The 13,286-nt window shown below is 34.7% G+C and overlaps 1 protein-coding gene across 1 annotated transcript in view; it reads left to right on the top strand.

Annotated features, from left to right (window-relative positions):
• The window catches only part of LOC136038274 (cyclin-dependent kinase 2-like), a 30,393-nt gene that overhangs the window by 6,633 nt on the left and 10,474 nt on the right, over nucleotides 1-13,286 (top strand). The window contains exons 2-3 of the mRNA XM_065721395.1: nucleotides 10,811-11,006; nucleotides 12,278-12,550. Coding sequence (XP_065577467.1) covers nucleotides 10,811-11,006; nucleotides 12,278-12,550 — 469 coding nt within the window. The remainder of the gene's footprint in view (nucleotides 1-10,810; nucleotides 11,007-12,277; nucleotides 12,551-13,286) is intronic.

Here is a 13,286-nt window from a genome sequence, read left to right as displayed (position 1 = left end):
GAAACGTACAGAAGGCACTTCCAAACCATTAACAAAGAAAGAGTTAACAAGATAACCTTCTAGGATGAGTGTGATCTAAGTCAAAGGAAGGCAGACTCAAACATAATTAACAAAAAGAATATTTGTCCAAAGGTCTTATGCCTATCTTCTATAGAAATTTCTAGGTTAAGATACACTGTAGGGAACAGAAAAGATAGCTTTCTTTTGCAACTCTCCATGGAAGTTGTTTTCCCACACTAATCTTATCAATCTGGAAAATTTCCTTGTATATGGGACAGTTTTTGTCTCAACTGAATGTTTCATTGCTAAAACAGTTTTTGCCTTTAATATTATCTTTTTGTCAATTTAATGTGCCATTTGCTGTGCATTTACCACATTTTATTATTATTATTATTTATTAAAAACCTGTCGTCATACAAAAAGAAACTATGACATAACTAGAGTTGAAGAAGTTAACTCTAGTTGTGTTTTGAAATCTTTTGGTTGTGTTTCTTCATAAGTTTTGCAACAGCTATAGTAGATCTGCTATGTGAAGACCATTGATGAGTTTTGAATAGTGTCTCCAAATTGGACATCTCAGTTGCTATTTTGCAAAAAAGAAGAAAGTGTCAACACAATGCAATTGTGTGACCATACATTTGAGACATTTTCTTGTTTTAGGATCCATTGTTGAACTTTAACATTTACTTAGGCATAACTGTTCCATCAAACAGTTCGTGGTAACGAACTGTAGTAAGGAGCGACCCGGCTCAATAGTAACCAAAACTCTAAAAAATGGAATTTTGATACCAATAGCTACATCAAAAGAATCGCATTTTAATGCTGGTTTTAAATATATAAGTTTCATCAAGTTTAGTCTTACCCATCAAAAGTTACGAGCCTGAGAAAATTTGCGTTATTTTAGAAAATAGGGGGAAACGCCCCCTAAAAGTCATAGAATCTTAACGAAAATCACACCATCAGATTCAGCGTATCAGAGAACCCTACTGTAGAAGTTTCGAGCTCCTATCTACAAAAATGTGGAATTTTGCATTTTTTGCCAGAAGGCAGATCACGGATGCGTGTTTATTTGTTTTTTTGTTTTTTTGTTTTTTTGTTTTTTTTTTCTTTTCCCCAGGGGTGATCGTATCGACCCAGTTGTCCTAGAATGTTGCAAGAGGGCTCATTCTAACGGAAATGAAAAGTTCTAGTGCCCTTTTTAAGTGACCAAAAAAATTGGAGGGCACCTAGGCCCCCTCCCACGCTAATTATTTTCCCAAAGTCAACGGATCAAGATTCTGAGATAGCCATTTTATTCAGCGTAGTCAAAAAACCTTATAACTATGTCTTTGGGGACGACTTACTCCCCCACAGTCCCCATGGGAGGGGCAACAAGTTACAAACTTTGACCTGTGCTTACATATTGTAATGGTTATTGGGAAGTATACAGGCGTTTTCAGGAGGATTTTTTTGGTTTGGGGGAGGGGTTGAGAAGAGGGGGATATGCTGGGGGAACTTTCCTTCGAGAATTTGTAATGGGAGAAGAAAATTTCCATGAAGGGAGAGCAGGATTTACTAGCATTATTAAAAAAAAAAACAATTAAAAAATAAAACTGAAAAAGCTTTTTCAGCTGGAAGTAAGGAACAGCAATAAAACTTAAAACAAACAGAAATTATTACCCATATGAGGGGCTCACCTCCTTCTAATACCTCGCTCTTTACGCTAAAGTATTTTCGGTAATTTCAACTACTTATTCTACGGCTTTTGTGATTCAGGGGGTCATTCTTAATGAATTGGGATAAAATTTAAGCTTTCGTGTAAAGAGCGAGGTACTGACGATGGGGCGAATCCCCTCATATATGTAATAAAAACATGAGAATACAAAAGTTCTTTACGTAAGCTAATTTATAAGTTACGTAAATCTTTTACCAATAAAAAGATTCGTAAAAAATTAAAAGTTCTAGTTGCCTTTTTAATTAACCAAAAAATCGGGGGGCAACTAGGCTTCGTCCCCCGCTCTTTTTTTCTCAAAATCATTCGATCAAAATTATGAGAAAGCCATTGAGCCAAAAAAAAAATATGCAAATTTCGTTTTGATCATTCCTCTGCGGAGAGCCAAAATCAAAACATGCATTGATTCAAAAACGTTCAGAAATTAAATAAAAAAAACAAGTTTTTTCAACTGAAAGTAAGGAGTGACATCAAAACTTAAAACGCACAGAAATTACTTTGTATATGAAAGAGGCTGCTTCCTCATCAACGCCCCGCTCTTTACGCTAAAGTTTTTTTACTGTTTTAGAAAGAAGAATTGAGAGAAAGAGTCAAACTTTAGCGTAAAGAGCGGGGCGTTGATGAGGAAGCAGCCTCTTTCATATACAAAGTAATTTCTGTGCGTTTTAAGTTTTGATGTCACTCCTTACTTTCAGTTGAAAAAACTTGTTTTTTTTATTTAATATATGAAAGTGATGTCCCCTCCTAAACCCCCCGCTCTTTATGCTAAAGTGTTTATCACTTTAATGGAGTTAAACCTTAGTCTAAAGAGCGAGGTAATGAGGAGGGGACAGTCCCTTTCATATACTGAATAATTTCTGTTCGTTTTAAGTTTTACTGTTGCTCCTTATTTTTAGTTGTTTTTATTTAATTTCTGCTGTATTTCTTATTTTTAATTCTGTTTTATTCAAAATTTGTTTATTATTTAATTTCTGAACTTTTTTTAAAAACTAATGCATGTTCAAATTTGTCTCACTGCACTTGAAAATTGAAATGAAATTTGCATATTAATTTGACAAAGTTTCCCCCCATGTAAAATTTCCCCTAGAAACTTTTAATTTCTGGTTCAATGTAATCACCTGATTATGCTAAAACTTTTCGCACTCTTAAAAATGCTTCTTATCCTTACTAACTAGCCCTTATGTTTCAGTAGCTATTATTACCACAAATAAACATGCATCTGTTATTCTACTCTTGGCCAAAAATAAAAAATTATATATTTTTGCAGATAGTAGCTTGAAACTACAGTAGGGTTCTCTGATATGCTGAATCTGATGATATGATTTTCGTTAATATTTTCTGACTTTTAGGGCGTGTTTCCCCTTGTTTAAAAAATCAGGCAAAATTTCTCAGGCTTGTAGCCTTTGATGGGTAATATTAAACCTAATAAAACTTATATATTTGAAATCAGCATAATAAACCGATTTTCTTTATATATCTATTGTTTTTTTTTTTAGTTTTGGTTAGCATTGAGCTGTGTTGCTCCTTACTCACAGTTTGTTATCACAAACTGTAAAGCTTTTAGCACTTTTAAAAAAGCCTCCTATTCTAATTAAATGTCCCCTGTGTTTCAATTGTTGTTCTTAAAAAATTGGGACAAATTAGCTCAAAGAGCAAAATATTGAGGAGGGGACAATCCTTCTTATATGAAACAATTTCTGTTTGCTTTGAGTTTTAATTTTGCTCTTTACTTTCAGTTTAAAAAAATCTTGTTTTTGTGTTTAATTTTTGATTATTTTTCAGATAATGCTGGTAAATCTGGCTCACCTTCCATAAAATACCCCGCCCCCTCAGGGAAACTTCTCTGTGGGAATTTCATCCCATATAAAGTGGAAATTCCCACTGGACAGTTCTTGCTGAAAATCCTTAACCCCCCCCCCCGCAAAATTTTCTGCAGACGATTCAGCCTGAAAAATTTTTCTTATCATACTCACATTTGAAAAAGATTTTTCTAATTGGTTGCTTTCTCACTTTTCAAATGCCCCCTTGCATGACAATTTTTTCCTAGAAATCAAAACACGCAGACCAGGATAATTAGCCCAGAAGATCTACACATGCAAAATTGAGTTGCCAAAGATAATACAAGACAGTTAACAAGAATCTTGTATAGGAATTCTGTCAAATCTCTCCAGCGTAAAATTTCTATTGGAAAATTCGTCCCCTGGAAATTTCCCTCCACATGGAAAATTCTCCCTATGGAAGCCCACTCCAAACACAGCCCCCCCCCTCCTGAAATTGTCTATACTTCCCAATAACAAATACCACGTGCAAACAATGGACAAATTTCATAACTTACAAGTCTTTCCCCATGGGCTGTGGGTGGCCGTTTTACTCCCAAAGGCATAGTTATTGGATCTTTCAACTATACTGAGCAAAATGGCTATCTCAAAATTTCACCAAATAACTTTGGAGAAAACAGGGGCATGGGAGGGGTGCAGTTACCCTGTAATGTTCTTGGCCACTTAAAAAGGGCATTAGAGCTTTTGATTTCCGTTTGAATGACTCCTGATCTTCTATGACAATTTTTTTTTATAGAATCACCCCTGAAAAAAAAAAAAAAAAAAAAAACAAAGAAGCATCCATGATCTTTCTTTTAGCAAAAATAGCAGAAGTCTACATTTTTGTATAAAGGAACTTGAAACTTCCACGGTAGGGTTCTCTGGTATTCTGAATCTGATTGTGTAATTTTTATTAAGATCCTTGAATTTAGGAGGTGTTCCCCCAATTTCAAAAATCAGGCAAACTTTCTAAGGTTTGCTACTTCTGATGGGTAAAACTAAGCTTGACAAATTATATATATTTGGAATCAGCAAAATAAGCTCATTCTTTTGATGTACCTATTATTATCAAAATTGTGTTTTTAGAGTTTTGGTTACTATTGAGCTGCGTTGCTGCTTGCTCACAGTGTGTTACCACAAACTGTTTGATTATTACTTATTTTTGACCCACACTATGCAATAGTATAATAAGTGGAATAACGCAAAGAAAAAACACATAAAAACACAATGCGAATCAAAATAGAAATCACATAGAAACAACTTACAGAGTAACACAAAACACAAGACTCTAAAACAAAAGTGAAAAAGGAGAAAAAAACTTGAAAGGAGGAAATAAGAGAAACAAAGCAAAAAAAAAACTCACAACTGTAATACAAGGAGCAATTAATTTTCTAATTTAAACCTAGTGTTTTGGCCAAATTAAAAGAAACAATCTAAGAAGTAAGCTGGATTCTTTTTACTTTTTTTGTGCCACAATTTTACCCACTCATCATTCTTATTGACTATTTGAAAAAATGGGGGGGGGCTGTTTTTCAGATATAAGAATTCTTATTTTATACATAGCATAAAATGTTTTGTATTCAGACAATATTTTTGATTAATATGAAATATGCCTAGAGAACAAAAACCCAAGAAGATACCAAATTAATGGCCTTCTAAGCTTCCTCTAGGTGAATATATGTAAGATTTTAACACAAAATTTAAGTATCATGAGGGGGGCTTCAGGATTCTAGAAATGCCCAAGTGGGACATGACCCAAAATTGGTTGGGAACCACTGTTCTATACTTTGGCTGAAATTAGTTTTCAGGGGTATTGATGAAACTGGTTTTACAGGGTTTTACTTAGTTATACAAGAGTATTGGGGGAAGCAACTGAAAGTGTCAGTGTGCCAGCAATAGCTGCAGAGACTCTCTATCCTTTTTTATTGGTCATGTTCTATGCATAATTTTGGGCATTGGATAAAAACAAGTTTTTATCCTTTTTTTTAGCAAGTTATTGGGTATTGGACGTGCCAGCAATAGCTCTAGAGACTCTCTATCCTTTTTTATTGGTCACTAGGTGTTGAGGTAGGCCTTAGAAAAAGGGGAGTAGAGATAGAATCTTGAAAATATCCTTTCAGACCTAGGCATAATTTCCTAGACCTAGGAAGGAGTAAGCATAATTTAGGTTTTGTGTTCATTTCTTCAATTTTCATGTACAAAACTAGACTACTTTCCAATGTAACATAAGGTATGGTATCTAGAATTTTACCTGATGTGCTACATGTCACCAGAAGGTAAAGTTTTTTTTAGTATTCCTTAGCAAAACACAAGAACCCAGGGTCAATGCCAGTTTTTTTTTTTTTTTCTCAATTAGACTTAAGCAGGAGGAAGCAGATATATGGCTTGCTGCTAAAACAGCAGTAACATCATCCTTCCAAAAATATAGTAGCCGAGAATCATAAATTTGTTTGATTTTTTTATTGATTGATTTTTTTATTGATTTGTTTTGATTATTTTTGATTGATTGATTGATTTGATTGATGATAAATTTGTTTGATTTTTGACAGCTACAAAATTTACTGTTCCAAATAGGTTGGAATTTACTGTATTTCTACTTCATATGCTTTATTCTACTTTTTTCTATTTTTATCTATTTTATTTTTGAATAACTTTTAGAAAAATGAAAAATAATCAGAGTCATTAATTTTGTTTAGAATATATTTATGTTCTACTTTATATTCTACAATCTGCTTTTTTCTACTTTGTTCTATATTTCTACTTTATTTCTGCACCTAATGTCTGTAGTGAGTGATGTAATAGAGGTGTAGAGGCAAATTTCAAAGTGCGGGAATTTACTTTCAAAGTTTTTTTTTTACATCATGTCCTTTAGACATCAAAGCATTTGCTGTCGTGTGCTAATACATTGTATAAATTCATGAAAAAAAAATCAGGAATTGCTGTCCTTTCTCAGGAACTTCTTCTGTGATGTGTACTAATTAACATCATATCACAGTCTTAGTTTCTGAAAGAGGGTAATGCATTATCAACTATTTGCAATAAAGGCACACATTTGTATGTCAACTCAGGGAGAGGGTCCTGGGCCGTACATCATGAGTTTGCTTATTGTTCCCGAGCCTAACCCAAAGGGATTCGTTGTGGACTGTCTGAACTTTGTTTCTGGTTCTTCTGGTTCTTCTCAAAATTATTAGCCTAAATAAGCTTTCTATGTAAATGTTTGCATTAAGATTAAGGCTTTTCCACTTTCCTGGGCCATTTGAAAGAAACTACAAATATAAATTTATCTAAATGAATATTTGAATTTTAATTATAAAGTTGGTATATTTGGACTTTAAAATGTACCCTGAAATCAAATTTCATCCATCCTAAATTTTCCTAACTATGATATCTCTCGTATTATCCTTAAGTCTGCGGTGGGGGCTCACCATGAATAATACTTATCTGTTATCCAGCACTTGAGAATTTTTGTAGTTACATTGTAGTCATATTTTAATAAATATTTAGTTAGTATTTTGGTTAGGCTTTGTTACATTTTGCATACAGAACTTCTTTGGTAATCAGAATTTCTAGTGCCCTTTTTAAGAGTCAAAGTGATCATAGAAATCCAGCTCTCCCTTCATGGAAAATTCCTTCCCCCCAAAATTTTCCTCAATAAACAATCAAGAGAGATAAAACTCTAAAAAAGAAGAAAACTTCAAACGAGACGACGGCCAGTAGAATTAAGACTAAAACAACGCGGATATTTCGCCTGTATAAAACAAGGCGTCTTCAGCACAAGATAGAAAATTAAAAGAAAACTAATCTAAAAACAAATAAAGACCACCACCAAATATAATAAATACAATTATCGCTACTTATCCACGTAGGGAAAAGCAGCTACGCGAGTTACTTCAATGAGAATCAAAGAGCAACTGAGGAAAATTTATGAAAATTGAAACTTAGTTAATTATTCTGTTGCGAAATAATCCTTTTGTAAGCTAACATTGAAGCAACTCTTTTTGGTCTAGTGGGTAATCTTGTCCCTGGTGAAAATTTTCCTCAGGCTCGTAACTTTTGATTGGTAACATCAAACTTGATGAATATTTTACATTTTGAATAAGCATCAAAATTAAATTGAATAATGAATAAGAAAAATTGCAGTTTTCTGTGGTGTATGTTGCAATTGCAATTTCAGCTTCATCTGCTGAAAGCTTATCTTGCCTTCGTATCAAGCTCTTGGATAATTCTAATTTTTGTTTACGTTATAAAACTGCAACCAATTGGCTGTGATTGAAACTAAAAATCAAAGTGACTAGAAACGACATGTTTGTTGCTATATCTTACTTCCGATCGGCAAGGAGAATGTTGTGTTCTGTAAAAGAAGAAGTTGAAGCTGGATAGTGATGATTAGTTCAGCCAAAGGTTGGGGTATTGTCAACCCAACTCAGAAAGAAGAAGAGCAAATGATGTGCTTTTCAGGATGCATGCCTTGATTCTTTGCAGTTAATTGATTGATTCAGCTGCCTCCCATTTCGTAAATCACAGCTTTGAGGACCAAATCTTATCACCTAAAAATTTGAAAACACTTAGAGCAGGCATCACCTCTTCAGAAAGTGATTTCCAGAGCTCAACCACCAGCTCTACACTCAACCACCAGCTCTACACTAGACTCTACACTTAGAGCAGGCATCACCTCTTCAGAAAATGATTTCCAGAGCTTAACCACCAGCTCTAAAAGGTCAGTTGTTGGCTCCCCTAACAAAAATCACCTTCCAGTTGTGACTTCAATATCCTCGAGACGTGATTTCTAAAAAGGTTTTGAGAACTATAGCCTTGTTTCTGGAGCTTATAAACCAGTAATGCATCACAGATTTTAGCTGGTAAGAATAAGAGCTTATTGGTAAGAATAAGCTTTGTAGTGATAATGGGTAATATAAATTCATTTAATTACTTGTGTTGCCCTTCTCTGGGCTGCCAGATTCCAATCAGGTGTAGTAAGACCCTTCTTGGTGCTGGATAGTTAGGCTAGCTTAGCCTTTGCAACTAGCAAGAAGCGAGAAAGCAAGTGCAGACTAGTAGCGGAGAGTGATTTGGAATCATAACTAAGAAACCAATCGATGGGGACGATGATTAGGGAAAGGAAAATGGGTAAGAGAAATGGGACTAATTTTTAATATCTCACTTTTCAGTCAATATTTGCAATAATTTTCGCTATCCTTGTAAGTCAGCTTTGTCTGCCATTGGTACTTTTTTGTCCTTAAGATGCAGGTTATCCTGAAGAACCCTCTTAGAAGCCACTTCACGATAATGTAGGGTACTAGGATAAGGTATTTTAAAAAAAAAATCACTACAAAAAAAAACAAAGGGCTGAATTTGGATTTTAGAGCCAAAATCATAAAAAAAAGCGAAAAATAAAAACTGGCAAGGTATGCCAAAAGAAAAAAATATCAGAATGAAAAATTATTTGTAAGTCAATAATTAAATTGGGGAATATCAGAGCAAGTTAAACAGATAAAAACTGGTAAAACCCAATAAAAAAAAAGATAATTATCAAGATATATATATATATATATATATATATATATATATATATATAGTACCAATAACCGCTGGCTTATGGGAGTCCCCTTGGGCCTGGTATTTTGAGATAGAGTTTGCCTTTCTAGATGAGACTTCCTTGGTAGTATCAGGCTGTGCACGATTATTTCCCTAATCCTGAGAACCCCACCCGCCAGCTTGGGCAGGCAGCACTTATCCCTCAAAAGGGAGGAGAGCATCACCCGTCAGTAATAAGCAACATGTGATTCTTAGAACTGGTACTAACAAGAGAATTTCTCTTGTCTATCTTGGATTGCTTCTGAAGGGATTTGTTCTTGGTTCATGGTATGTGTATCATATGCCTGGTTGGATTGACACGCTGGGCATAATTTAGACACCCATTACTGACTTCAATCCTCGGGATCTTGGCTGGGTATTTCACAAAATACCCTGCCTCGTTGTCAGTTGGATGGTAACTAGGGTTAGCTGTAGTAAATCTTTATTTGTTCCTACTAATCTTTGGGGTATTTATAAGAGAGTGGTCACAAATACTCTATCCAGTACGCTTGCCTGATTGGAATTTCTTTTTCTTATGTTATTCATTCACATATTATTGGTAGGAAAAATGTCTACATGCAGACGTAATCTTCTACAAGATTGATTGGAAAAAGTTACTCTTCGTGAAAACAAAAAATCAGATCCCCCTTAAAGGCACTACCTATTTACATCTGATAATGGAAATATTCTATATCCTTTGTTAGTAGATCTTCAAACAATGTTAGGATCTCATATTCCTTACGATAGATGTGCAAGTTGACAAATTATGGGAGATGCGGCCTCAAGACCAGGGCTTGGAGGGCTTAAAAAATAGTTTGTTTGAGATCCAAATGAAGTGATATGTTAAAAGAGATATTAATTGACTCATACTTTACATCTCCTAAATGCCCTCATTTGAATAGTTCAGTAAGATGCTGGTCTACATTGAGATTGTGGGTGGTACCCTAAACCATAGAATCGTAGAATCTTGTTTACATGAAGGGGTGTAGTAGAAAGTATACCTGGGGTTGTCTAAGGACTATCTGTCGAATTGTGACAGTAAACAAAATTTGGATAAATGTCTGGCCTACAATTTTGAATATTTTTATATTTGTAACTATGTCCGATATGTAAATGGTTTCTGCTGATTTGGGTCTTTCTCATGTTCAAAATTGTAGATTTACCAAAAATATCTGGCTGAATAGATTGAGATGGAGGAGGAGCGTGTGTAGCTGTGTTAGCCTCAGACGGCTTGATGCTGCAGTGAGTTGTTGTTAGTAATAGTAGTAATCAATCTAAAAATAGGGATTGAACATTACCATTTCAATATAGATCAACATTTTGTTATTTTTAGCATAAATTTTCTATCAAGTGAGGCGATGTTGTATTTTCATTTTTTTTTTTTTTTTTTTTTTTTTTTTTTTTTTTTTTTTTTTTTTTTTTTTTTTTTTTTTTTTTTTTTTTTTTTTTTTTTTTTTACAAAGAGGCTGAAGGTGCTCATTTTTTTTTTTATTTATCAGAGGCTGAAAGTGTTATTATTATTTTATTTTTTTAAACAGAGAGGCTGAAGTTGTTCATTTTTTTATTTAATAGAGAGGTTGAAGGTGTTCATTTATTTTTTTTTATTTTTTTTACAGAGAGGCTGAAGGTATTCCTGTTTGTATTTTTTTTTTTATTATTATTTAACAGAGAGGCTGAAGGTGTTCATTTTTTTTTTTTTATTTAACAGAGAGGCTGAAGGTGTTCCAAGCACAGCAATACGAGAAATCGCAGTATTGAGGGAGTTGAAACATGTGAATGTTGTTCGGCTACTTGATGTTGTCCATGCAGATCAGAGGATATACATGGTCTTTGAATACCTCACACAAGATCTAAAGAAACTACTTGATTCTAATCCAAAGGGACTGCCTGTGCCCCTTGTTAAGGTAAGCAAAACTAATGTGTTTGCAGGCATATGAATATCTGTGCATCTTTACTTGCACTCTTACCTGCCTGGGGAGGTGACCGCTGTTAAAGTTAGCCAATCTATTGCGTGTACAGGCATATGTATATTTGTGTGTATCCAAGTAGTTGCAGGGAGGTGCTGTCAAGTGCCACTTTTTAAGTGAAGCTCAGCCTTTGTGTGTGGTGGCACATGCATAGCTTCGATTGTCTGTAGGTCACACTTCCTGCAGGTAGGTGTAGCTACTGTTAAGGCCTGCTTTTGCTGTTTTCGCTTTTTAAGATCAATGGGAAACGCCTGGTTTTTGCTGCTTTATATAATAACATAATTGAAACAAAAATAGTCACTGGGGAAAAGGGTGGAAAAGAAGCTTACGTTACAGTTAGAAGACAAGCAACCACGAGAATCACATATATATGAGCCTGATGTATGCGAGTACCATGGACCAGAAGTCTGGTCTCTTGGTAGGCCAATGGTCTCTTGGTATAAAAGCAAAGATCTGAAAAACCGATAAAGTGGGAGACTGAAGTTTTTCTCCAACTAACGTCATCTAGCATTATCCAGTAAAATTATAAAAACTATAGGTTGATAGGTTCCACGTAATGCTTATTTAAGGTAAAAATTATAGGATTTTGATGTTTAACTGCCCCTGACCTGGTTTGTGGAATTTAACCCCCTTCCCCCTGTCATTAGATGTGCCAATTTTGTCTAGTAAGGTTTTTATTATCAGTCTGGTGTATAAGATTATGTTTTGTTGCAAAGGCTATTTAGTGAACTTTGTAAATGCTTGCCAAATGGACAAGTATTTTACATATCTTTTCGAATATTTGAAAAAATTCAAACCATCGATTATTTAGCTGGTTTTCAGGACGTGATTTATCTGGTTTCATATGATCTTGATGTTTAACTGCACTGCCCCCAGCCTGATTTTGGGGAACTTAACCCCTCCCCCCTCTGTTATTAGATCTCAAAATGTGCCTATCACATTTAGTAAGTTTTTTTGTGAGTCCCGTGTATCATTATGATTTGTTGCCAATATTATTTAGTGGACTTCTTACATTGTTGTCAAACGGACATGTTTTTTATACTGGCATTACACCTGAAAAAAAAAATACGAACCATCAGTTATTTATCTGGTTTTCAGGACGTTGATGCCGAAACTGTCCAATTTTGGGGCAAGGGGGTACTTAAACTTGAAATCTGGCAATTCTGGTTTAGGAAACTAATTAATCAACATATTTTATTATTTTTCAGAGCTATACATGGCAAATCTTAAATGGTTTGTCGTACTGTCACCGTCACAGAGTTCTTCACCGGGATTTGAAGCCCCAAAATATATTAATAGATACTGAAGGCGGTGTCAAATTGGCTGATTTTGGCCTAGCTCGAGTCTTTGCCTTCCCTTTCAGAACTTACACTCATGAAGTAATAACCCTGTGGTATAAAGGGCCAGAAATTTTGCTTGGAGCTAAAATTTATACAATGGCTGTAGACTTGTGGAGTGTTGGATGTATATTTGCTGAAATGGTTAGTTTTCTTTTTCTGGTGTCTAACTTGTCTATTTTGGCGTGAACGTTTAAATCCCTCATGGAAAAGAAAAAACTTAAAAAGACCTGGAAAAAATAAAAACCGTCATATGAGCTAGCTTGAACAAGCGGACCTTTTTTTGGGGGGGGGGGTGATAAAGTGAATCATTCGGTGCATTCATTAAAAAGTAGCTGTTATAGGACTTTTGTAACAGTTGATTTGTCTCACAGCTGTGAGACAAATGGATTAGTCTCACAGCTGTGAGACTAATCCATTTTGTTATTTTTAACCGACAAAAGCTTTGCGCTCTATATGCTGGAACATATTTCTGAGAACTTCTGTAATAGTACCCAGGGTTGCCACCCCTAGTAATTTATCATTCTTTCTAGTGATTTTTTATATTGCCTAAAGAAAAAAAAATCACTAAATCATGCCCAGATTTATTTTTACTAGCTTAAATATTTGCAGAGAAGAACTGATTTGGCGGATGCATTTTTGGTCCTTTTTACTGGATTGTAATTTTTAAAAGGCGATGCTATTTGTCTCTCCAGAAATGAGAAATAATGCTGGCATAAAATAATGGCCATTAATAAATAGCGACGAATAATAATGTTTTTGGTGTTTGGCCATTAATAAGCCATGATAGCCGCAAATAATGGGTAATTAATAGCCATAATAATGACTTGCTAAAATGCGTCATTGATGTAAACCAATGAAATCGAAGCACACTTTTCGT

The sequence above is a fragment of the Artemia franciscana genome, chromosome 17 (assembly GCF_032884065.1).
Source record: "Artemia franciscana chromosome 17, ASM3288406v1, whole genome shotgun sequence".
Lineage (NCBI taxonomy): Eukaryota > Metazoa > Arthropoda > Branchiopoda > Anostraca > Artemiidae > Artemia > Artemia franciscana.
The sequence above is the reverse complement of the archived record's forward strand: the minus strand, read 5'-3'. Positions and strand labels throughout refer to the sequence as shown.